We start from the raw sequence: 27,057 nt of genomic DNA on the forward strand, positions 1-27,057 counted from the left end.
CTTATACAGCTACATAGCAGAGCAAATGCAAATGTTTATCAGAACTTTCTTTGAAAACACGCGGTTCCTTCCCTGCGTTCATCACCCGATCAGCCAGCAATTTTCATGCACGACAATGCCCCCCCGTCACACAGCAAAACGGGTAAGGCAGTTCCCGAAGCTGAAAACATTGAAATAATGAAATGGCCAACCAGAGAGTCCTGATCTAAACCCAATAGAAAACCTCAGGAAAAATCCTCGGTGACAAAGTTATGCCCAAGAAACCCACTACAGTCAGTGAAGCGTGGAAGAGACTGGAAGAAGAGTGGAACAAAATCCCCCCAGGCCAGAGTGAGAGGCTAGTGATGTCCTGTGGCCACAGATGTGCTGAAGTCATTCAAAGCAAGGGTCTGTACACTTACTACTAATTGTTGAAACCTTCAGAAATTTTAGTTGTAATCTTTCTCCGTGCTACAGTCATTGCTGTTCTCTAATTTTCATCATTTTTTAGTTTTCTACAAAATAAAGGTTATTTTTTTGTTGAAGTGCCTTGGTTATTTAGAAAAAAAAAGTTTTAACAGCATGGTAGAGCCACAAGAAAAATTCCATCAAAAGTTAAGCAATGAAGATTATATTATTTCTAAAAAAAAAAAAAATCAAGTACTCAAATTGTTCTCCAATTCTGATCTCCAGTGTATATGTATAGTGTGATGCTTCTTGAGAACAGACGATCCAGTATCTACAATTGTTTTTTTTAATCTCAGATGTAAACAGAAACTTAAAGGAATTCTAAAACGATATTTTGGATCCAGAGCCAAAAGAATATTTTTCTCTTCTGTAGACTCTGACCCCGTTTTCTTTAGTACAACTAATGGTCACATCATCATTAAACAGATCTTAAAAAAGTGAATCTGAATAGAAGATTAAACAATTAATACAATTGTATTTCATGCAGATTAAATCAATTAACACAGCAAACTAATAATATTTAAATAATTAATGGGGTTATTTATCAAGTAAAAAAATATAAAAAAAAATTAGGTTGGACACAGTGGGCAATGTGCACACACAATGAAGAGGCCACACAGTGTTGGAATGGATTCACACAGTACAATGATGTACCAGTAGGAAGCAGAGGTAGAGGTGCAGCCATACCGACATCTGCTACACTGTGCCGTGGGGCTCTTTCAATTCTCCGGGGTCCTCCAGTCTTTGCTAGAAACAAGGTGAATAAGTCAGGAGAACCTCTGCATAAGGTTTCATCAGAAATAGCGGCCGATTTCAGTAAGTTCCAACACTTTGCTGGCTAGCGATAATTCATGTTATAAAGTTACACAATTGTGTGCTGATCATAATCCCGGAATAAGGACCTCATGATCATGCCTAGGGTTGTAGGAAAGGGGTTAGTTATGCTGCTATTTTCAAGCATTCCATCTTGTCACATTAAAATATTTTACAGCTAAATGTTGCATATCTGACCAGATCAAAGCCTTTTCTAACTGTATATGTGATAAAATAATACAGAGAGAATAAAATAATTTTCAGTCCGATTTTTCTATAAAAAATTACTTCCATGTCACATCATCATGGCACAGTACTCTTTGCAATCACTGCACAAGCAGTGTGCCTTGAATTGTTTACTATCTGATGGTAGTTGAACACACAATTGCAGCTATGTTAACCCTTTCGTTTTGGTCCATCTGGGCCTTTTCTGGCCATTCTGTGTGCCCTCTGGGGCTGGCCGTTCCTTTGTCGGCGTTCATTTAGAGTTGGAATTGGGTAAGTGGTGGTGTAGTTCAGTATGACAGGCAATGTTTTGATTTACTTAAATTATGTCTTGTATTTTATCATTTGCAAATATTATGTTCTAAATGTTTTTTGCTCTACATTTAGTGACGTATACTGTGCTACTAAATATTACCCCCCGAGGAAGCCCATGGCGGCGAAACATGCCAGGATATCTTCAATATCACCTTTTATACAATAAGATACTCCTACATATACGGCATCTCTCAAAACAATTGATGTTTATATGTTTATTTAACAATATACTTTTTATACGTTGTGGGTATTAATAAAAACTATTGTATTTCAATTTGTTTCCAATATTTCAGCACCTGAAAAGTCCCCCCCCCCCCCCCCCAAAAAAAAAACAAAAAACTCTGTATCCACCTTCCTAACAGGGATATCTGGGATAAACTAATGCAGAAAGTAAAATAATTTTCAGTCTAATTATCAATTAAAAATGACTTCCATGTCACATCATGGACTAGAGGTCGACCGATATTTGGCCTTTATAAAATCGGCATTGGCCGATTATTGTGCAAATTCGGAGGAATAACACTGACAGCACCATACCCTGTTGACTCACAAGTGTTCCTCCTCCCTTCCCCACACTCCATTGCCAGAGCTAGGGCGCTATGTGTATGTGGCCCTGCCCCTTTCTTAAGCAGCCCAATCATTGGCTGGTGTTTGATAGCTGCTGGGTCTCACCCCCGACATCACCGCTGAATTTTGACAGCGGTGATGTCGCTGCGTTCAGTTACATATGTCAGTTTCACACAGTTACACTATATCGGTTCAGTGTGAAACATGCCAGTGCCAATCAGTGCTACCTGCTAGTGCTACCTTCCAGTGCCAAAAAAAATTAATAAAAAATAAATAAAACGGCCTACAATTCAGGGCCGCAAAAATGGCCCATCAGCCACCCCAATTTCTGAATATCAACATCGGCCAGAGAAAAACCCATATCAGTCGACCTCTAATCATGACGCGGCACTCTTTGCAATCACGGCACAAGCAGTGTTCCTTGACTAAACAGTGAATGCGCAAGTGACATCATTAGTCGGAGCAGACATGTATATATCGCCTCAACAGCACAGCTTTAAAAAGATACTTACAAGTAATATAAGTAATACATATATACTTTACGATTGGGGGGGGGGGGGGTAAAATGTTTAAAACCACTTCACTATATTACCAAAAACACAGTACGAAAAAAAAAAAAAAAAAAAGGGAAGGAGGAGGAGGAAGAAGGAAGAAGAAGGAAGCAGGAAGAAGAAGGTGATGGCACTCTATAGCGCCACAAAAGATTGAAAGGAATAAAAAAAAAAAAAAACCTGGTTTACAATTGTATTACAAACACCGAGGTGTGATCTAAACTTACCATATGGATACTGCAGCACAGACAGTGCCCCATTGCTGTACTCCTCATGAGAAAACTTGTCATTGCTTAGACATTTATCAAACTCATCAGAACCAACCAACACTGGAGTCCTGGAGGGAGAGTCTGAGAAAGGCACAAGAAAATATATCAAGCTAATGAATATAAACTCTACATAACCAAATTTAGGATGCAGACCTTTTACGTTTTTTTTTTCTGTGGATATAAACTGACCTGAATATAAGACTAATGACAGTTTACAGCCACCCGTCCATAGATATTGTGGTTCAATCCAGATCCATCTGAAAAAAAAACAACTAACGGATGGATCCAGACTGAACGACCATATGAAAGGGCCCTAAAAAAAAAAAAAAAAAAAAAAAAAGGAAGGAATCCGATTGGTAGCCACTAAAAAACACAAGGGGTAAGGTAAAGAAGCTAGGTCTGGTTTTTATTGTCGAGATATATATACACAGCTATAAAACAAGGGTTGTGAAACTGGAAGGGCTGCAAATAAAAATGAATGATAATTTTGACATGCTTTGGAGCTGGGGTAGCTAATCTGCATTACAATTATACCGAGTATTATACCCAAAGAGCAGTCTTTAATACCATTCTATTCTAAAATGGTTAGGCGCAAACAAACACGAAGACCAGAAATAAAGCAACACTTACGAATCAATGGCTTCCACTTGATTCTTGGCAGTGAAATAATGGCGTGCTTATCCTTCATTGTATCCAGGGCTGTGGGATTAACTGGGAATTTCTCAGACGGTCGCACAGATGACTGAAGATACAGCTGCCCACGAAACATTCCTACAAAACAACCAACAACGTACACGACCTTTAAACATCCTTCATACGATAGACACAAATTTGACAAGCAGAAGAATGGTAGAAGTCAAATAGATCTGCATATTGCTCACATCAAAAGGTTTACCCCCCATATACAGTGCCTTGAAAAAGTAATCGTACCTCTTGAAATTTACAACCAAAAAAACGTAAATGTATTTTATTGGGATTTTATGGGATAAACCAACACAAAAGTGGCATATAATTGTGAAGTGGAAGGAAAATTATAAAATTAGGCCCCTTTCACACTGGGGCGGTGCGGGCGTAGGCGGTAAAGCGCCGCTATTTTTAGCGGCGCTTTACCGTCGTTTTAGCGGCGGTCTGCGGGCGCTAGCGGGGTGGTTTTAACCCCCGCTAGCGGGCGAAAAAGGGTTAAAACCGCCCGCAAAGCGCCGCTGCAGCGGCGCTTTGCCGGCGGTATTGCCGCGCTGTCCCATTGATTTCAATGGGTAGGAGCGGTTTAGGAGCGGTGAATACACCGCTCCTTCACCGCTCCAAAGATGCGGCTAGCAGGACTTTTTCTCTGTCCTGCCAGTGCACCGCTCCAGTGTGAAAGCCCTCCGGCTTTCACACTGGAGTGAAAGGGGCCGGTTTTTTTCAGGCGCTACACAGGCGCTATTTTTAGCGCTGTAACGCCTGAAAACCGCCCCAGTGTGAAAGGGGCTTTATTTTTAAAACTTTTTACAAATAAATTTGTATTCAGCCCCCTGGAGTCAATACTTTGTAAAGCCCCCTTTCTCTGCAATTAGACCCCTTTCACACTGGGGCGTTTTTCAGGCGTTTTTCAAGCGCTTTAGCGTTAAAAAAAAGCGCTTGTAAAGCGCTTGAAAGAAGCCTCATCTGCAGTCCCAATGTGAAAGCCCAAGTGCTTTAAGAGCCCTTTCACAATGTCAGCGCCTGAAAAACGCTCGTAAAGCACCGCTTAAACTAGCAGCGCTTTACCAGCGTTTTTCGAGCATTATTGGGGCGCTTTTAACCCCTGCTAGTGGCCAAATAAAGGGTTAAAAGCGCCCACAAAACGCTGCTGCCAATAGCATTTTTCAGGCGTTTTACAGGCGCTTCCCATTGATTTCAATGGGAAGGGGCGCTTTAGGAGCGTTGTATTCACCGCTCCAAAAGCGCTGCAAAGAAGCTGCTTGCAGGACTTCTTTTTGACGCCCTGCCAGCGCAATGCCTCAGTGTGAAAGCACTCGGGCTTTTACATTGGGATTGCAGTTGCAGCTTCTTTCAGGCGCTTTTTTTAACGCTAAAACGCATAAAAAACGCCCCAGTGTGAAAGGGGTCTTACAGCTGCAAATCTTTTTTTTGGAGATGTCTCTACCAGCTTTGCACATCTAGAGGGACATTTTTGCCCATTCTTCTTAGCAAAATAGCTCAAGCTCTGTCATAGTCATCTGTGAACAGCAATTTTCAAGTCTTGCCACAGATTCTCAATTGGATTTAGATCTGGACTTTGGGTCTTTCTAACACATAAATACATTGTAGCTCTGGCTGTATGTTTAGGGTCGTTGTCCTGCTGGAAGATGAACCTCCGCCCCAGTCTCAAGTCTTTTGCAAACTAACAGGTTTTCTCCTAGGATTGCCATGTATTTGGCTCCATCCATCTTCCCATCAACTCTGACCAGCTTTCCTGTCCTTGCTGAAGAAAAGCATCCCCACAACATAATGCTGCCACCACCATGTTTCAAGGCTTTCACGTGGCACGTTCATGGATGGTGTGTTCAGGGAGATGTACAGTATTAGTTTACTGCCACACATAGCGTTTTGCTTTCAGTGCAAAAACTTAACCGGTTCCCTACCGGCTCACATCTATTTATGGGGGTAGAATGGCTCCCGCACGGGGTTTCCTTTAAGAGCTGCCAGAGGGGCGTGCACATCCGCTGCACTGCGGGGGACCCGATGCGCATGGCCGGTGGTCGCGATCGCATTCACGAGGGGCCAGCACCGTGATTTGTGTGTGTAAACACATAAATCTCTGTGCTGTCAGAGGAGAGGAGACCTGTCGTTTGTTCCTAGCAAGTAAGAACAGCCATATGTCTCCTCTTCTACTCGGCCCAGCCCCCCATACAGTTAGAACAAACTGAGGGAACACATATTTAACCCGTTGATCGCCCCTAGTGTTAACCCCTTCTCCACCAGTGACATTTACACAGTAATCAGTGCGTTTTTATAGCACTGATCGCTGTATATATGTCAATGGTCCCAAAAATGCATCAAAAGTTCCTGCTCTGTCCATCACAATACCGCTAAAAATCACAGATCACTGCCATTACTAGTTTAAAAAAAAAAAATATATATATATATATACACATACACACACACACACACACGCCATGCATCTTTCACATAGTTTGTAGCAATAACATTTGCGCAAACCAATCAATGAACGCTTATTGAGATTTTTTTATACTAAAAATATGTAGAAGAATATATATTGGCCTAAACTGGTGAGGAAATTTGTTTAAAAACATATTTTGGGATATTTACTATTGCAAAAAATAAAAAATAAATTGTGTTTTTTTCAAAATTGTCGCTCTTCTTTTGTTTATAGCACCAACAATAAAATAAAAAACACAGAGGCGATCAAATACCACCAAAAGAAAGCTCTATTTGTGGTGGGGGGGGGGGGGGGGGGGGAGGACACAAATTTAATTTGGGTATGGCATTGCATCGCGCAATTACCAGTTAAAACAACGCAGTGCCAAATTGTAAAAAGTGCTCTGGTCAGGAAGGGGGTAAAACCTTCTGGGGCTGAAGTGGGTACATTTTGGTCTCATCTAACCAGAGCACCTTCTTCCACATTTACTGTGTCCCTACTCATGAACTGCAAACTGGATGTCTTTATGGCTTTTTCTCAACAATGGCTTTCTTCTTGCCATTCTTCCATAAAGGGCAGATTAGTGGAGAGCACGACTAATAGTTGTCCTGTGGACAGATTCTCCCACCTGAGCTGTGGATCTCTGCAGCTCCTCCAGAGTTACCATGGACCTCTTGGCTGCTTCTCTGATGAATGTTCTCCTTGCCCGTCTTGTCAATTTAGGTGGACAGCCATGTCTTGGTAGGTTTGTAGTTGTGCCATACGCTTTCCATTTTTGGATGATGGATTGAACAGTGCTCTGTGAGATGTTCAAAGCTTGGGATATTTTTTTATAACCTAACCCTGCTTTAAACGTCTCGTGTTCCTTGGCCTTCATGATGGCGTTTGTTCACTGAGGTCCTCCGACAAATCTCTGAGGGCTTCACAGAACAACTGTATTTATACCGATAATAAATTACACACAGGTGGACTCAATTTACTAATTAGGTGACTTCTGAAGGCAATTGGTTCCACTAGATTTTAGTTATTGGTATCAGAGTAAAGGGGGCTGAATACAAATGCACGCCACACTTTTCACATTTTTTTTTTTTTTACAAATAAAACACGTGAAAACCATTTATAAAATTTTCCTTCTACTTCACAAATATGCCCCAGTAGAAGACTTATTAGTCTAAACGCATCAGGCTAGCATTTCCTGCTCCCCATATTGCTTTTTAATTGTTCTTTTTATACAATATATTGGATCACGTGATTTTTTGGATATTATTATATATTTTTTATGTAATTCGCATTTTTATAAATAAAACCTTCAATGGTGGAATTTCACTATGCGAGGCATTGTGTCTATACTTTTCGTTTATGGTGAACCCGCTCCAAGCTCCTAGTTGACTGGAAACCTTTGAGATACAGTGGAGAACTCATTGAGACCTGTCGTGCACCAATCTTGAAGATGGCGAACGGAGAAGGTATCGACTACTCCGATGGTGATCCATGATCCAACGTACACGAATCGTTTGTGACGTATACAAGCCCGTATGACACATTTGCTATATATAGTAGTTTGTGTCCATCACCTCCCGTAAGGGTACCCACCTTTTTTTGCAAGATTTCTGGCTATTGACTGAAGGCTTTGTATAGTTTGTGTCAACGGAATATCTGGACTCATGTTCTACATTATTTTGTTATAGTTGGACTTTTTTTTTTTTTGGATTATGTTGTTGGTTCACTCAAGCACATCCACATTTTTCTCTATTAGGCAGCACAACATGTGATATGTGTGCTGGCTTCTAAGTTCGATTTCACCACTAAACATATTGGGTATAGGTGTGACTTATATCCAGTTCTGTTGCTTGTGGTCACTTTTTTGACATTTTAGGGCTACATTGTCACTTTTTGTTTCTTAGACTTAGTTTGTTTGTATGTTAGCTGCTGTTTTGTGTCACATCACAATTTTTGTCATTTTCATAGGTAGCGCAGCGTTTTCCCCCCTTTTTTAATTTTTATTAAAGAGTTTTGTCAAATTTACAATCACACTCAAAAAAGAAACAAATACATCCAAAAGGGCGAAAACCCTAAAGATACATGAACACAGTATCTTAACACCTTAAGAAAGAAAAAAACTTTACATCATGCAATTCAGTTTAGTATTGTAAACCCAGCAGTTCTCTAGTGAGTTCTAATGACGTGAGCACTCCTCATGCTCCAGAGATAAAGAGGGGTATACTTCAGAACAGCCACAGGTCCAATATTTTGCAAATTTTCTTTAGGGTAACCCCCTATGCTTCTATGTTAATTCTTTCCTCCTCAGATTGGAGTTAACAGCATCCCTTCATTGCGATAACTTGGAAGGGGAGGGTGAAAGCCATTTTTAGAATATTAAAATTGTTGAGCAATATAAAGGGCCCATAGCCCATAACCAGCTAAATTCAGCAGGTAAAACGACATCTGGGAAAATTTTCGTTTGGGATCAGTAGGGACCTGAGTAGAGCAAATACTGTCTGAAATATGTTAGTCCAATAGCGATGACGTTTGGAGCAACGCTATAACATGTGGATCAGGGTACACATATTCACGACACAGCAATGGACACTAGGCGAGATTCATCTTCCTCAGTAGTTGCGGTGTGTAGTGAACTGTAGGCGGTCTAAACAACTGGGTTAGGTGTTGTGATATACGTTCTAAAGCCTGGAGCCACTAGTCATCCATTTCTCAAACCCAAATCCTCCTCTCGTTAGCAAAACAGCTCAACTGAACCTGAGCAATTGGCAGCAGTTTGTAAGGCAGAATACAGGTCTCCTATCAAACCCTTTATTGAACATGAAATAGGCACTGCCATTGTGAGAATAGAAGAGGGGTTGTATTTTAGGGAAAAGGAAGCTTCTTTTCTTTCTACCTTTGATCGATGGATGATAAATCATGAATGTAGGATCAGAAGTCATTTTAAAACATTGAGGGGAATTCAGTAAAGCTTCTGCTACACTTTTCTGGTGTTAATCCCTCTTATTAAATGTATTGCATCAAAATTTATGAAGCACCTGCAACACTTCTGATTCTGACAGCGACTTGTGCACCAAATTCAGGTGGTTCCACAAGAACGCCACTTTTATGTACATTGTGGCACAATGAATGCACCAGCTTCAAAATAAAATACTGACAGTTTGCATCTTATGAAAGTGGAGCTAATCAAGACAAACTCTTTTGGCATACAGAGAGACAAACCAGTGCAGACATATTTTGTGAAAGTGTCTCGTGTGCATCCTAAAATTGGTGCAGTATTGGCCAAATTCAAGGTCCAGGCAGGTACCAGAATCTGGTGCATGCTGCACCAACTTTTAGAACACAAGACACACTTTTGGAAAATCTGTCTGCACCCGTCTTTATGAATTCTAGGGACTGTTCCCTACACACCACGGTTCTAATTCAGCCTTCCTCTAACAAAGCCATCTGCTCCCTGCTAGAATGTTTGAGGGACTACTCCAACTAGAACTTGTGTCTCCACTACAATTGAATGCTCCCCAGGTTGCAGTACGTTAAATTCTGAGAATTCAGCACAGGAGGATAAGTCAGTACTCACAGATATGTCCCATAGAACATGGAATTCTTACCACTTACCCAGGTAGAAACTGGACTCTGTAGCTCCTCTAGCTGCTTCTACAATATCCTCCTCATCCTCAATAACATGGTCTTCTGATGTATAACTTGTGTCATCAAAGAGACTGATAGGAAGGACCTTCCCATCCCTAACCAACCAGGCTGAAGCAATCGGAGTGCAGAACTACAAAAGAACAAAACATTTCTTCATTTCAAATGCTGCATGAAAGGTAGCATGTATAAAATTATAAATATCTGAAAGACTAGAGACAAATGTAAGCCCATACATAGTTCTGATCTCAGCCAGTCCCTGCTGAACTGGCCAAAATAAACAGTTTATGGACACTCCTAGGCTGGCCATACAGGATTCATCGTCTTTCTTTCAACCAGTGGGTTAAAGGAAAGAATGAATCGATTTCCCCACCCATACACTTGGTGTGGATAGGGGAATCCCTCCCATGGACCTACTGTATTCTCATCAGCACTGTCGGCTATAGCAGAAATTTCCAACAGGTTAGTTGTACAGTTGACCAAGAGAGATAGATGTGTGTACAATGTGCTTACCCATAGGTAGATCGAAATTTGACCAATCCCTGCTGAACTGGTCAAATTTCAATCCAACTATGGCCAGCTTATGTATGAAAGGCTGGCTTCACATCTGTGCATTGTGCAGATACCATCAGAATCAGTGTCAATCACTCAGAATGGTAACCTAATGCACAAGGTTATTCAAAATGAATGGGCTACCTTAATGCAACATACTTTCACATGCATGCGGTAACAGTACATGAGAGAACGGGGCTGTCATGATTTTTAGCAATCATGCTGACCGTACTGTCCAAAACTGAAAAGCAGAGCCTAACTCCAATATGAAATAATTTATACATATGTTAAGATAATGAAAATGAATGTAATGCAATCCTGAGGCTTGAAAGATGGACAAACACTAACATGACCCATAACAGAGCCTGGTCATTCTGAAAATTTGTTGCTGTGTTTTACAAAAATACCACACTAGGTATGTCAACCTTTACAGATAGTAATTCACCACCTACTGTGGTGTGGGGAATCCAGTAACCCAAATGCACTGTGCATGCATGATCCTATTAAATATCTAAAAGGATTTATTCAATGCAAAGTTTTTATTATGATCTGATTTTCATGTGCAGCAACCATTCAGAATATATTGACCTGGATAAAATTGATTCCGATGGTTATTGGGTACCCAGAATGTATGCAATCCCTACCAATTTACTTAATTGCTCTTCTTCTGATATGTTGCATATACCATTGATCATTGTTTAAATGGCTCAAATAATGTATGTTAATCCTACAAAAAATCCAGTGCTTTCCTAAGCACTCTGCAATTTTATCTCAAGCAGTATGATTATGCACTGCGCAGTTCTACTCTGAACTACAGGACACCTTCATGTCAGGTCATGGAATGAGAAGAGGAGGTGTTCTGTGGTTCTAATACTTCATGTTCTAGAGAGACAATGTTGCTCCCCCACAGATAAAGTACAGAAAGTTAGCACTGTCACTTTACGTTAGGACAAAGAAGTGTGTTACTGGCAGGATCACCAGGTGAAGATACATGAAAAAAATAACCTGAAAAAAAGAAACGAATGAATGCAGCCACATCTAAAGACACCTAGTAGTAGTGAGTGTTCCCCCATAATGTATTGTTGTTACTGCAACTAAGCAGATGCTGGAATAAAGATTTGCTAATTAGTGAATTTATTAGACTGTTCTACATGACAGGGGAAGTGAAGCAAAGCACATCATTGTGTGATTTTTAATGAGCTGATGAGCTAATAGCCCAAACTACCTGGGAAAAAGTGTGGTATTTTGTGTGAAACAGCTTGGAAGGACACATACATACATACATACATACATATATATATATATATATATATATATATATATATATATATATATATATATATATATATATATATATATATATATATATATATATATATATATATATATATATATATATATATATATATATATATATATATAGCTAGAGACGGGCTCCGTTTTTCCAAGTTAAACTTCACCCAAACTACAGTTTGTTTCCATTTGCTTAAATTAGACTTCTTTATCAGTCTGACTGGACTGTGAAATGTTCAGCCTGGCCGCAGGGGGCACTGTCTCTGGTGGCAGGCATGGTCAGGCGCTTAAGTTACTCTCTTTCGGAGCCAGGTCAGTGGCCCACTCGCTGTGCCCTGTGGGAGAGGGTATTTAAGATGCGGACATGGTTCGGGGTTCCGGTCCAGTATGATGTGCTGATTGCATGGTCCTGGTCCTCCTGACCAGCTCCCGGGAATGCGGATCCACCTGACTGTAATGCCTCAGGGCTGGCTAACCCAAGGCAAGGAAACTAAAAGGAGGATTCTGAGGTGGTTGGGTGCCGTCTCCGGTTCGGGTGAGACCCATTGTACTTCAAGCATTCCAGGGGAGGACTCTTTAGAAGAGCACCACGTACGGATTGGTTTTCTTAACAAGAGCCTGGAAGGGCTGAAGTTACCAAAAGAATCCGGTCTTGTGGATATCGCCAAGTGGACTGAAAGATCCAGGTATCCTACAAGTGTTCTACAGCTTAGTTTCCTACGTGTTCTGCAACAACATCTGTGACAAACACTTTGTTCCTGAGTAAGCACCCTGTTGGCTGCTAGGCCTTGTGAGAGAGGGACTGTCCAACCTAAGTGTTCATCCAGCTGTGAAAGGCTATTCTCTGGATGCAGTCAAAGTAAGCAAGTTATTTAACGCTTTTGGACTTTGACATTGAGAGAACCTGAACTTCCTTTCCAACCCTCTGATCCCAAGTTAAAAGACTGTTCAATGGTTTAAGTTTGCAAATAAAATCCGTTCAAGTGGATCTATTGTCAGTCTCAAGTTACTGGGCTATCTACCCACGGGACACCCCCTAGACGTGCCACAAGGAGAACGGAGGGTAACGGTAAGCCCAAAAATAACCAGCAGCTCCTTCGGGGGTTAGTGCTACACATATACATTATATATCTATATCGATATAGACTGAGAGAAAGAGAGATATCACATAATAATAAAAAAATATATATATTATTTTATGTATATTTCCCTATATAATATTATGCAGCCACTACAGCTACGAAGGACTGGTAAGCTGCAAAATTTTTAGTTTACGATTTATTTATTTTTTTTAACTTGGGTCCCAAACACTAATGTTAGGGCAGCACAGTGGCTCGGTGGTCACCACTTCTGTCTAGCAGCAATAGGGTCATCGGTTTGATTTCCGACCTTTACACTACCTGCCTGGAGTTTGCATGTTCTCTCTGTGCCTGTGCGAGTTTCCTCCGGATACTACAGCTTCCTCCCACACACCAAAGACATGTTGGTAGGGTAATTGTCTCCTTTCTAAAATGGTATTAGTATGTGTATGAATGTGAGTTAGGGACCTTAGATTGTAAACTCCATAAGGGCAGGGATTGATGTAAATGTATAATATATATGTAAAGCGCTGTGTACATTGGCACCGCTATATTAAGTACCTGTAATAAATAAAATAAAAATGAATCACAAATACTCTGTATGCATTCAGTATATACACAGCTGGTGTACAGTATATGCTATACACAAGAATTGGTTGTACCTGGTGCTCCCACTCTAGGTTTCCCAACTTCCTGTTAAAGGCCATGACCTTCCAATCAGCCACAGAAACTTTAATGACGACTTCCTTTGTCCCAGTTTCCTGCTCATCAACGTCAGAAATGATTTTGGACTCGTCTGTGCCCCCGCTGGCTTCTAGCTGGCCTCCAATGAACCCCACTCCTGGGTCGATGTCAGGGATGTAGCGCAGCTCAAAATGCCCAACGCTAAAATTCCACCTAGGGTGGTACAAAAATGTAAAACAGTAAAATATGAAATCACAAAACAAGAGCATGCTTACATGAACTGAATCGTATGACTCTGCATCTACCTTCCATAAACTCTCACACTTCTCGTTTTATTTTCCAGAAAGCAACATACAATTATCGATATAAAAATCTAAAAAGAACAAGACTTTCATAGAAATTGCTACAGGTGGATGAAGGGAACAGATAAACAGAATTAGCTAGCTTGTCATATGAAATGCTGCCAAACGCCTACTGAAATATTAGACATCAGCTTGAAGTGGACTGAGCCTTTAAGACAAATAAAATATATTATTTACATTACTGGTCCTTTATAGGGGGCACACAAAATGTTGTAAGATATTTAAGTTTTTCTGTAATCCTGGGATTGCTGGACACAGGGATAAGCTGCATCACATCTGCTGAACAAAAGTCAAAGTGACAATGATGACTCATTCTTTTATGCCGCGAATGACCTCAAATCCTCAACACACTGATCCTGGATAAACCCGGCCCCTGTAGACAGCAGATGTGCTTCCAAAACTGCAAACATAAACCAGTGCCTTTCATAAGCAGTTTTTTTATTTCCCAACTGCCCATCCTACACTCGTTCCTGGCCTCTCAGAGCAGGCAGGTTATCCTGATGTGGGATGGGCAAGTCAGGTGACCTATGGGGGCATACTGGCCATCCCAACAGATCGAGTCCAAGCCCATGTCGTTTTAACTTTATACATCCCAAGAGTCTTCAGGATGGGCTTTCTCAGCCAAGTACATCCTACTGCCTGCATGCCTCGGCTAAAGGCAAATAGATTCCAGGAAGTAAATGTATGAATTATCTGCCCTTACTGAAGCTGGCCACAGCCAGAAATGCTAAGGGGGTGTTTTTTTTTAAAGAGATTTCACCACAAATTAAAAGCATGAAGCCATGGATGGATGGGGAGGGGGTTTGCTTTGAAAATTAAAAATGAATTAAATAGCATTTTTGGTATATGGTGCTCAGATGAAGTCTAGTTCCACTTTAACCACTTGCTTAGTGGGCGCTTATACCCCCTCCCTGGCCAGGCCAATTTTCATTGCCATCACACTTTGAATGACAATTGCGCCGTCATGTTATGCTGTACCCAAATAAAATTTTTATCATTTGTGTGAAACAAATAGAGCTTTTATTTGGCGTTATTTAATCACCACTGGGGTTTTTATTTTTCACTAAACAAAAAAAAAAAAAAGAAAATTTTTTTTATAGTTATAAAATTTTGCAAACAAGTAATTTTCTCTCCTTCTCGGATGAGAGAAAAAAAAAAAAAAAAAAACACAACAATAACCGGCTTGTTTACTTCTGTGATCAGCTGTCATGTGGTAAAGGGCTGCTGTGACTGGCCCTTTACCCTGTTCTGTGATCAGCAGAATCCGATCATGGAAGGACATATACTGACACCCTCCTGACACTGGAAGCCTGCACTGTAGCTGTCTTTAGGCAATGGCGCGAGGCGAAAGTGGTTAATGCAATTAGGCAGAAAGTTGTCTTCCTATTGGTTGGGTGTTCTTTACACTAAAAATATATTATCCTCAACCATACACCAAGCTCATTCCATGAATGCTGAATCAGCATACCGGTATATACACAGTATAGCTAAAGCTAGCTGAAATAAGGACTGAAGCCCAGCTTATGCCTGTTACACTTACTTTTCACTCCCACTGCGAGGGCCCACGGCGCGCACGGTTTTCTGCTTCCGATGCAGCAAAAGAACATCATCCTGCTCTACCTCTTCTTCATTCCACCGACGACAGCCCATCGCGGAGCAGACATATTTCACCTGGAGTAACATTGTAAAGCAGGTTTGTAAATAATACATGCCAACATACATGCAAACTTCATTGTCCCAGGACAAACGTAGGAGAAAGAAGAGGCTGAGATTCACCTTGCCACTGCTAGCACTGAGCCCATAGGTCGTAAGGGACTTTCCACCAACCAATACAACATCATCACCAAACTTATAGGACGACTCCAGAAGAGACTCCACTGTGAACGGAACGGCTTCCATACTCTCTCGATCGCGATCCCACTGAAAGAGATCTCCATCCAGAGAGGGGATAATCATTTTGTTACCGAATACCTAGGACAAAGAGAAAGGAAAAAATAAAAAATAAAAATAGAACTTAGGAAAAAAAAAAAAAAAAAAAAAAGTTCTAAACACTAGACCATTAAATATTCTGAGACAATGAATTTTAAATGAATTTTAAACAATTCCTTTTATTCACTTTTAGTAGAACAGTTTAGTAAATGTCCATATAGAGAACTAAAGAACGGAAATGAACATTCATGCATAAAAAGGATCATTATTGTGGAAAAAACAGTATTTTCTGATGACTAAGACCCCTTTCACACCACACCGCCCATTGCGTCGGTGGTAAAACGCTGCTATTTTTTTAGCGGCATTTTACCGCCAGATTTGCGGCGCATTTCGTCCGCTACCGGGGCGCTTTTACCCCCCACTAGCGGCCGCGAAAGGGTTAAAACCGCCGGCAATACGCCACAATAGCGGTGTTTTGCCGGCGGCATTACAGAGCTGCCCCATTGATTTCAATGGGGAGCAGCGGTGGAGGAGCGGTAAACACACCGCTCCTTCACCGCTCCAAAGAAGCTGCTGGCAGGACTTTTTTCTGACGTCCTGCCAGCGCACCGCTGTAGTGTGAAAGCCCTCGGGGCTTTCACACTACACACAATGGTGCAGCTTCTTTAGGGCGGATTGCAGGCGCTATTTCTAACGCTATAGCGCCTGCAAAACGCCCTGGAGTGAAAGGGGTGTAAATGGCGTATTTAAAAAAAAAAAAAAAAAAAAAAAAAAAAAAAGGACTTGACCTGCAAAAGAGGAGCAAAAAAAGGGAAAGGCAGAGAGCAAAGAACTGGTCAGGAGGATGAACAATAGACTTCCAGCAGCTGATCTTTCCTCCTGTGTGTGGGCTTTTGTTCTGACGGCTGCCTGACAGATGGGTTATAATGCAGCTATATACTTGTGTACAGAGTCCGCACGCTGCAGCTGTCAGGCCAAGAGAGACGAGAGGTGGCGGGTTTACGTGCACGGCACTCTGTAAACGGTTATACAGCAGCATTTTTTTTTTTTTTAAACACAGACACTGGAGCACTTTACATTTGATAAACAGAGCAAGGTGTGAATTGTGCATAGTGGGTTAACAACCACTTTGATCTGTATGCAGTAGTGCACAGAATTCGATTGGCATAATGTAAAGGGGCCTTAATATACTGATCTATATTGCTGGCCATTGGATGTGTGGCTTATGGGCACTATCACTAAATGGCAGGTTTACTCTGGAGGTAAGGTAGATTGTAGAGTCTTTTGGAGAACACAAAATGGGGCTGATACCTGGTGCATGCACGGTAGCAGCAGAAAAGCATTAGGAATGTGATGGTAATACACACGCACGGCAGCACTGACGTTTAAATGACCAGCACCATTGATTACATTCATACCACCGTGCCTGAAACCACCCCACTACTGCATCTTCACAATAACCCCGTGGTGCTTTTACTACCGAAGATGACCCCCACCCCCTCCTCCCTTTCTGATCTCACTTCAATCACCACTGTACCATCACTCATCACTGTCATGTGCTTCAGCACTTTCCACCACACCCTGTGTATTCAACCTGTTCAATAAACAATCACACTTTTGCTAGTAATGATTTGGTCTATGGTCACAGCACAGTGGCTTAGTGGTTAGCACTTCTGCCTTACAGTACTGAGGTGTCACTACCAAAGCGGACCCCCACCCGCCCCCTACTCTCACTTCCCCCACTTAACTCACCACTGCACTTCACGCTTCAGCACTCGGAGCATCTGTACCAATGCGCCCTTCGGGGCTCACCCCCACTGCAGGGATGTGCCCATCCGTAAAAGGCGACACTTGCAAATAACACGGTATTGTAGAAGGTAATTTAATATGATCTATGGTCACAGCACAGTGGCTTAGTGGTTAGCACTTCTGCTCAAATCACAGCCAGGACACTCATTGCATGCAGTTTGCAATAGACATGTACAGACTGAAATTTTTTTTCGGAATTTCGTTTGTCCTAAAAATTAATTTATTTACTTACTCATTTTTATTTATTTAGTTTTTCATTAAAAAATTGCATTCATCCTAAAATCCAAATGAATTACGGTCGAATCTGTCATTGAAGGCTTATGGTGTCTGTCGAATGTTTAAAGAAGATTCGACGGAGCAGGAAATGGTTCCATGCATCAGAGGGGGCGGAGTCACCGGGTGGCCCCACCCTCCGTTATATAAGAACTGTCAGAAGAAAAGAAGCGCCACACAGTGGGAGCCTCCCATTGCAGGAGCGGCCCGAGAATGAAGAAGAGACGCCGTGGAGGAAGATGATGGGCAAGAACACCGAAGCAAGAAGAGGATCGGAGGAAGCAGAAGACAGAGGAAGAAACAGAAGGATGAAGAAAAGAAGAAGGAAGAAGACCAGAAGAGAGAAGATGAAAGAAGACTTTAATAAAGGACTTGTTAAAAAACGTCTCCTGTAATTTTTAACATTTGTCACTTTTTTGGTGAAATGGTAGGGTTACTTTTGTACCCCCTTACCATTTAACACAGGGGGGAGGCCGGGATCTGGGGGTCCCTTTGTTAAAGGGGGCTTCCAGATTCCGATAAGCCCCCCGCCTGCAGACCCCCACAACCACCGGCCAGGGGTGTGGGGATGAGGCCCTTGTCCTCATCAACATGGGGACAAGGTGCTTTGGGGGGGACCCCAAAGCATCCTCCCAATGTTGGGGGCATGTGGCCTGGTACAGTTCAGGAGGGGGGGTGCTCTCTGACCCCCCCCCCCCCTCTTTTTCTGAGGCCTGCCAGGTTGCGTGCTCGGATAAGGGTCTGGTATGGATTTTGAGGGGGCCCACACTTTTTTTTTTTTTTTTGGCGCGGGGTTCCCATTAATAACCATGCCAGACCTGAAGGGCCTGGTATGGGATTTTGAGGGGGACCCATGCCGTTTTTTTTTTTTTTTTTATTAAAGTCGTGTTGTAAGTCATGCTGTGATTCACACTCAAGTCGTGTCCAAGTTGCCTCCCAAAGTCTCGCTGGAAGTCGCGTTTCCCCTGTGTGAATGGACGGTTACGATACAAGTTCAATAGACACAGATTGTTATTGTCAGAGTCAAGTCGAATCTCCCATCTATATCGAACTGTGTCAAGACGAAAATGAAAATAAAGCATTTATTTATGTCAGATCTTTCATTTTTCAGATTCTGTACCTGAAATTCAGACGAAACCGAATGCACATGTCTAGTTTGCATGTTCTCCCTGTGCTTGCATGGATTTCCTTTGGGTACTCTGGTTTCGTTCTACACTCCAAAGACAAGCTGGTAGGATAACTGGCTCCTGTTAAATTGGACCGTCTGCTTCTCTAGATCCTTGGTCTCCTTTCCCTATGCTCATCTCCAGGACTTTTTAAAGGGCCTCTCCCTTCCTCTGGAACCCTCTACCTCAATCTGCCCAGCTATCTCCTACTCTGGCTGCCTTTAGGTGATGAAAATGCATCTCTCCAGGGAAGTCTAGCCCACCTCCAACTAACTGAACTTTTATCATCTTGTCCATTAGCTCATATCCCAGAGTTACAGTGGAGAAGATTATTATTTGATTTCCTGCAGATTTTGTAGGTTTGCCCAATTACAAAGAAATGAAGGATCCATCATTTTTATTATAAGTGTATTTTAAATGAAAAATCCAGAAAAAAAAAAAACACAGGATACAATTATAAATTGAGTTGCAGTTCGGTGAGTAAAATAAGTATTTGATCCCCAAGCAAAACATGACTTAATACTTGGTGGAAAAAATCCTTTGTTGGCAGGCACAGATGTCAGAAGATTCTTGTAGTTCCTGAGCAGGCTTGCACACATCTCAGGAGGGATTTGGGTCCACTCTTCTTTGCAGATCTACTCTAAATCTCTAAGGTTTCTTGGCTGTTGCTTGGAAACTCGCAGTTTCAGCTCCCTCCATAATGTTTCTATAGGATTAAGGTGTAGAGACTGACTAGGTCACTCCATGACCTTAATGTAATACGTTTTGAGTCATTGTCATGCTGAAAGACCCATCCATTACCCACCTTGAGGGACCATGTATTGTAAAATCTTGGAAGAGAACCTTCTTCCCTCAGCCAGAACACTGAAGATGAGTCTTCACATCCAGTGAATTATATCTTCAATGTGTCACCATAATCAACATTACGGAGAACTCACCAGAGCCCCGGGACCCTTCAATTAGAGTGGGTCACACTTCGCTTTTTCCCTTCTGGGGGTTACTTCTCAAGGAATTAGAACAGATATCCACTTTCCAATTCCTCAAACAACCAGGGAAAAAAAAAAAAAAAAAAAAAAAAGAAGAAGGAGAGAAGGGGTGCTCCAATAGCATAAAACCTTACTATTTAAATAAAAATACACCACAATAAAGCTACAAGCTTATTCACTTACATGGTATAGGTGCAGGGGTAGGCAACCTGGGCCCTCCAGCTGTTGTGGAACTACATTTCCCATGAGATTTGGCAAGGGTGGCAGTTACAATTACTCCGAGAGGCATGATGGGATTTTTAGTTCTACAACAGCTGGAGGGCACAGGTTGCCTACCCCCTAGTAGTGTAAATATTCTTGCATTCTAACATTATAGTTTATTTTTTATTTGTGTGTTGTACTCCCTGATTCACTATCAAATGCAAACAAGATGTGCACCCAATCAATGCAGTATTCCCACCACTTCTGAGTATTTTGTGTGGCTTGACATCACTTCCTGATGCTCCACCTTGACGTACGTTTTGTCGTGAAGACGTCTTCAGGAGGGGCCCGCCTGACCCACTCTAATTGAGGGGTCCTGGGGCTCTGTAATGTTGGTTAGGGTGACACATTTAAGATATAATGCACGGATGGCACTTTAATGCAGTAGTAAACCACAGTTGGTGAAAAAAAAAAAAAAGAGGCACCGTATCGCATACTAGCACATTAAGAGAAACATAGTCTAAAACAAAGCCCCGCTGTCACCTCTGACAGGGCTTCCATCTTCCCCCGGTCTTCCTTCTGGGTTCGCCACCTCCAGCAAAGTGTGCGTGTGGGAGAAGCTGTTAAATGCATGCCGGACCTTCAGAACGCATGCGCCAGTGACGCTACCGGCTCCATGCACTCTGAATATCTCCTAAACTGTGCAAGGATATATTCACAGTACCTACAGGTAAGCCTTACCTGTAGGTATAAAAGTGGTGTAATAGTTTACTACCCGATTGATGGAGGATTCAGTTTATTACCACTTTAAGAGCATGGTACTTTATTGATGAAATAGGAAGATATTGCAAGCACTTTGAAAAAAAAAAGCATGGACATTATTTCACTTGGATTTATTTTTGTTTATTTCTGTTTAGAATATATAAGTTATTGTAAAATAATGACGCAATATTATGTATTGGTGCATGATAAAAGATCATTTGCAATTTAAATAAGTGCAGTGTAGTATAAATAATATGAAATAACTATGGTCACAAGGTTTGGAGGCTGTGTTTTCATTCCTGGGCAACAAAGTGCACACATTCCTCGATATGCCATATAAAAAATGCATAAGATAAATCCTAGGATGTGTTTAATGTACTGAGAGATTGGAACAGAGAGATGTACTCAGCTGCCGGTTCACACAGTCAGGGAATGTTTGAATATTTATGAATCACATGGCTGTGGCACCACACTGCTGTGTATGGGCCCTAGAGACAGAGGAAGGTGGCGGGGCCCTTGCAGAGAGTGTGGAGACCCTGCAGGTGAATGATGATATCATCCCTCTGTATGAGGCATTACCTCATCTCCTAATCCAGTGAGTCACCACATCTGACAGCAGAACGCTGCGTATTAACGGATCCGAGACCGCAGCGCGCACACGCACACACACACACACACACACGGTCACACTCCGGCACAGACATAATTAAGCTGCCTGACAGATAAGGATTAAGTGATGATGTGAATTCCCTTCAATAGAAGGACAATTTATCTTGAGCAGATAAAGATAAATCCTTAACTGACCATCAATCAGGTGACTATCTCAACACCGATCAGACCAAGGAAATGATTGGTCTACGGAATGTCACTCTATTGGATGTTCTATGAAATGTCAGTCAACAGAATTGTTTTATTTATCACAAACAGCTACAATATGCACCTTCTATACAGCGACAGCAGACAGGAGACACATTTTAGGAAACCAATGTTTTGTTTTTGTTTTTTTAGCAGAATGTTTTATTTTAGGTCACCAAAAAAAGATCTGAATTACTATTGACACACAAGCACATCCCTGCAGATGTTGCCAATAGCAGCCAATCAGTTTTTGTTCTTCATTTCATAGAACAATGAATCCAGTCTATCTGGTCTCCATGAGCTAGAATTACAAATATGAACGAATTTTCTTTCATTAAACCAGCCAGTTGTCTTAAGACCCCTTTCACACTGAGGCAGTTTTCTGTTTTAGTGCTAGAAATAGGGCCTGAAAGCTGCCTCCCATTCATTGCAATCAGGGCTTTCACACTGGGGCGGTGCACTGGCAGGACGTTAGAAAAAGTCCTGCAAGCCCCATCTTCGGGGCATTTCAGGAGTGGAGTATACATATATTGCAACGAATGAGCAGCGCTTCCAAAGCACTGCAACACAGGAGGTTTTTAACCCCTTTTTTGGGCGCCCCACTAGCGGCGCAAAAGCGCCGCTAAAATGAGCGGTGCTTTAGTGCTAACGTGGCCCTGGCCCCAGTGTTAAAGGGGCCTAAAGGAAACCTATCGCTTAACCACTTGCCGACCAGCCGCCGTCATTTTACTGCAGCAGGCCGACACGATCCCACGAGCCGTCATATACGTCGGCTCGCCGGATAAGGATAGCAGTCACGCGCGCCCGCTGCACAGCTGGGGTGCTGATACTCGTGGACAACGGTTGTGATGACCGCCAGCCATTAACGATCGCTGGCACAAGAAGCAGAAAAGGGACACGTTTGTGTGTGTGTATATATATATATATATATATATATATATATATATATATATATATATATATATATATATATATATATATATATATATATATATAAATATAAATATAAACACACAAATCCCTGTTATGTTCTGTGAGGAGATGCAGATATTGAGTTCCTATTAGCTAGGAACCACCAGCTGTCATTTTCTCTAGGTCAGTCCCCTCCCCCTACAGTTAGAAACACACACGGGGCAACACAGTTAACCCCTTGATTGCCCCCTAGTGTTAACCCCCTTCCCTGCCAGTGACATTTATACAGTAATGAATGCATTTTTAAAGCAATGATCGCTGTATAAATGCCAACGCTCCCAAAAATGTGTCAAAAAATGTCCGCCATAACGTCGCAGTCCCAATATATTAAAAAAATAAATAAAAAAAATAACACAGGTTGCCGCCATTACTAGTAAAAAATAAATAAAAATAATAATAATAAATAATAATGCTATGAAACTATCCCCTATTTTGTAGATGCTGTAATTTTTGTGCTAACCAATTAGATTTTTTTTTTTACTAAAAATATGTAGAAGAATACATATCAGCCTAAACCGAGAAAAATTTTGATTAAAAAAAAAACAACCCAGCAACATTAAAGGAGCTGCAGGAATATCTGGAAAGTACTGGCTGTGTGGTACATGTGACCACAATCTCCCGTATTCTTCATATGTCTGGGCTATGGGGTAGAGTGGCAAGACGGAAGCCTTTTCTGAAGAAAAACCATCCTAGCCCGGCTACATTTTTGCAAAAACACAACTGAAGTCTCACAAAAGCATGTGGGAAAATGTGTTATGGTCTGATGAAACCAAGGTTGAACTTTTTGGCCAAAATTTCAAAAGATATATGTATGGCACAAAAACAACACTGCACGTCACCAAAAGAACATCATACCCATCGTGAAGCATGGTGGTGGCAGTATTCTTTGGGGCTGTTTTTCTTCAGCTAGAACAGGGGCCTTAGTCAAAAGGTAGAGGGAGTTATGAACAGTTCTAAATACCAGTCAATATTGGCACAAAAACGTTCAGGCTTCTGCTAGAAAGCGGAACATGAAGAGAAACTTCATCTTTCAGCAGGACAATGACCCAAAGCATACATCCAAATCCACAAAGGAATGGCTTCCCCACAAGAAGATTAAAGTTTTGGAATGGACCAGCCAGAGCCCAGACCTGAATCAGATTGGAAATCTGTGGAGTGATCTGAAGAGGGCTGTACACAGGAGATGCCCTCGCAATCTGACAGATTTGGAGTGTTTTTGCAAAGAAGAGTGGGCAAATATTGCCAAGTCAAGATGTGCCATGCTGACAGACTCATACCCAAAAAGACTGAGTGCTGTAATAAAATCAAAAGGTTCTTCAACAAAGTATTAGTTTAAGGGTGTACACATTTATGCAACCATATTGTTAGTTTTTTTTTTTTTTTTTTTTTAATTCCCTCGCACTAAAAGATTTCAGTTTGTTGTTCAATTGAGGTGTACAGTTTATAGAGTTTAAAGTTCTGAAATTATTTATCTTTGTCTCATTTTTTTTTAAATCACAGAAACCTGACATTTTAACAGGGGTGTGTAGACTTTTTATATCCACTGTACCTGCTCTGTGTAATAATTTTGCACAGAGCAGCCCTGATCCTCCTCTTCTCGGGTCATTGCCATTGCAATGTTCAACCTTAAAAGAGGAACTTTCCACAGAAATATCCTACCTGATCACTTCATGCTGGCTCCTTTTGCTGGTATAGCTATGTAAAATTACAAATACATTGCCTATACTGTTTAAAATCCAATAATACATTGTCTCAGTCCACTCTGCACATGCTCAGATGCTCTCAAGCTTTCAGCACTGTGCCAAAAAACAGAGGCTGATGTGCTGACAGCCTAGGCCAGTGATGGTGAACCTTGGCACCCCAGATGTTTTGGAACTACATTTCCCATGATGCTCAACCACACTGCAGAGTGCAAGAGCATTATGGGAAATGTAGTTCCAAAACATCTGGGGTGCCAAGGTTCACCATCACTGGCCTAGGATTTACTGCTAATATGTACAGCCACATGTTGCCTATGTATAAACTGACATATGTTGCTCGAAATTGTCCCTGAAAATATGAGAAAATCTGGCAACCATGGCTGGAATGTTGAATTCTTGCTTCTTTGTGGAATGAGAGTATACTTTGAATTTACTGCTGCATTATGCATTAGTACAAGCGCCGTATCTTTTGTTGTTTATTGCCTTAAAGTGGTTGTAAACCCTTACAAACCACTTTGACCTACAGGTAAGCCTAGATTAAGGCTTACCTGTAGGTCCAAGAAATATCTCCCAAACCCATACGGTTTAGGAGATATTTGCCCAAAGACAGGCAGCGCTATCTACGGCGCATGTGCAGTAGACAGCGGCACGCAGGCGCACTGAGCGGGGCATCGTCGATGACGGCAATGCCGCGAGTCTCGGCTCCCGTGCGCATGCGTGGGAGTGACGTCATCGCTGCTCCGGCGAATCACAGCGCCGGAGCAGCGAGACCCACCAAGAAGATGGACGCTCGGAACTACAGGGGACAGCGGCGACTTCGCTGGCTCCTGTGTCAGGTAAGTGACACATAATGGACTACTATGCGATGCATAGTAGTCCATTATGCTTTGCCTTTACAGGGAATGAAAGAGGAAGTAAACTCATCAGGGTTTACTTCCTCTTTAAAGAGAAAGACATTTACTTATAGGTAACTCTATAATAAGGCTTACCTATAGGTAGTGAAAAGATCTCCTAAACGTGTGCCATTTAGGAGTTATTTACATTACATGCAGCCAGTGACGTTCCTTTTGAGCACCGAGCCATGAATGGCGGCTCCTGCACGCATGTGCGGGAGTGACGTCATCGCGGCTCCAGCCACTCACAGCGCCGGAGCCATGAACCCGGAAGTAACTCCGGGAAAGATGTCAGCCGTCTCTGGGGCGTTGCAGGCACCTCTGGAAGGTTTTGTTCCAAGGTAAGTATTTCATAATGAACTAGTATGCATTGCTTCTGGCTTAGTTTTTTTTGGGGGTTTTTTGCATTTACAACCTCTAATCTATGGAATGTCTTTCTTTTTTGCCATGTATCGCTCTCTGGATACCGGTTTTCTTTTTACCACTTTTTTCAATAAAAAGCAATCTAACACAGGCTGCAGGCACGCAGCTCCGAGCTTCTCCGGATGCATAAACAAATGGCTTTTCACCCTGTACACACCCCCCCCCCCCCCCAAGCCCTAGGGGTGCACCATCCCTTGTAGCATGTTCTGGCTCTCATGTTGCAGATATTAATTTTGTTTGTCCCGCTACCCCAAAGAGAAAAAGTGTTGGACAGCTGGTCAGACTCTTGCCTGGAAGTCATATGCATTTCCTTGTTCAATCTTTTTATTGAGTTTTATACAGGAAAAGACAAATAATGTCTAGAAAATGAAATGAGAATAAACTACAAGCATGGGATATGATACAGAACAATATAATCAGAACTTCTTAGATATAATCACATTTGAGCAAATATAGATATATTATTTGACAAGTAATATACAAAGAAGAATGTTAAATGTAACTTTAAATAAACATCTCTGAATTCCCAACAACATGTTCACCCCAATTGGGTTCAAGCTGTGAACGCACGTGGGTATTTTAGGACATTAAGATAAAATGTATCGAGACTAAAAGTATATTAATTAAAGTAAATAGGAAAAAAGAAAAGTTATGTAGCAGACTATATGATTCTCATTTATCCTATATTTGATAACATAAGGACATATACACTTCCTTATCTCTAACACCTGCTAAAAACACTTACAAGGAAAGGCCTTATAAAAGAAGAGCAACTTTAACACAACAGGAACAAACTGAAGCACATCTCAGTAGTCACAGCCACTGTAGTAATGCCCCCTGTATTCTCCCGGAGTGAATCCCAGCCACTATCCACATGATGTTTGCATGCTCTCTCTATGTGAGCTCAGGGGCTTTGGTATTATTTTTGGGCACCGGTTTCAAACGGGCTACGTTATAAAAAGAGATTAATAATGCAGCCCACTCTGTGGCAACATAGTGCAAATTCCTTGACATGCCAATAGAGAATGCAGACAAAAACCCCAGATGTGTTCGAACCAGAAATTGCTCTTTAAGCATTTTATATTAAATATTTTTATTGGAGAGAAATTGAATAGAATACAATGAACACGTCACGCAGTAAAATTTATGGTATAAGAGGAACTTT

General features: G+C 41.6%; 1 protein-coding gene across 4 annotated transcripts in view; it reads right to left on the bottom strand.

Moving 5' to 3' along the window:
* Positions 1-27,057, bottom strand: part of EIF2AK3 (eukaryotic translation initiation factor 2 alpha kinase 3) — an 84,135-nt gene that overhangs the window by 33,380 nt on the left and 23,698 nt on the right. For 2 of the 4 annotated variants that reach the window (XM_077477996.1, XM_077477999.1), the window contains exons 3-9: positions 15,700-15,894; positions 15,464-15,594; positions 13,540-13,774; positions 9,924-10,086; positions 3,818-3,958; positions 3,146-3,268; positions 1,102-1,194 (exon numbers count right to left, since the gene is read on the bottom strand). In XM_077477996.1, coding sequence (XP_077334122.1) covers positions 1,102-1,194; positions 3,146-3,268; positions 3,818-3,958; positions 9,924-10,086; positions 13,540-13,774; positions 15,464-15,594; positions 15,700-15,894 — 1,081 coding nt within the window. The remainder of the gene's footprint in view (positions 1-1,101; positions 1,195-3,145; positions 3,269-3,817; positions 3,959-9,923; positions 10,087-13,539; positions 13,775-15,463; positions 15,595-15,699; positions 15,895-27,057) is intronic. The other 2 variants (XM_077477997.1, XM_077477998.1) reach the window with 2 other exon arrangements.

This window comes from Lithobates pipiens, unplaced genomic scaffold (genome assembly GCF_037356315.1).
Source record: "Lithobates pipiens isolate NorthernLeopardFrog02 unplaced genomic scaffold, aLitPip1_a1.2 Scaffold_13, whole genome shotgun sequence".
In the NCBI taxonomy this organism is placed as follows: domain Eukaryota; kingdom Metazoa; phylum Chordata; class Amphibia; order Anura; family Ranidae; genus Lithobates; species Lithobates pipiens.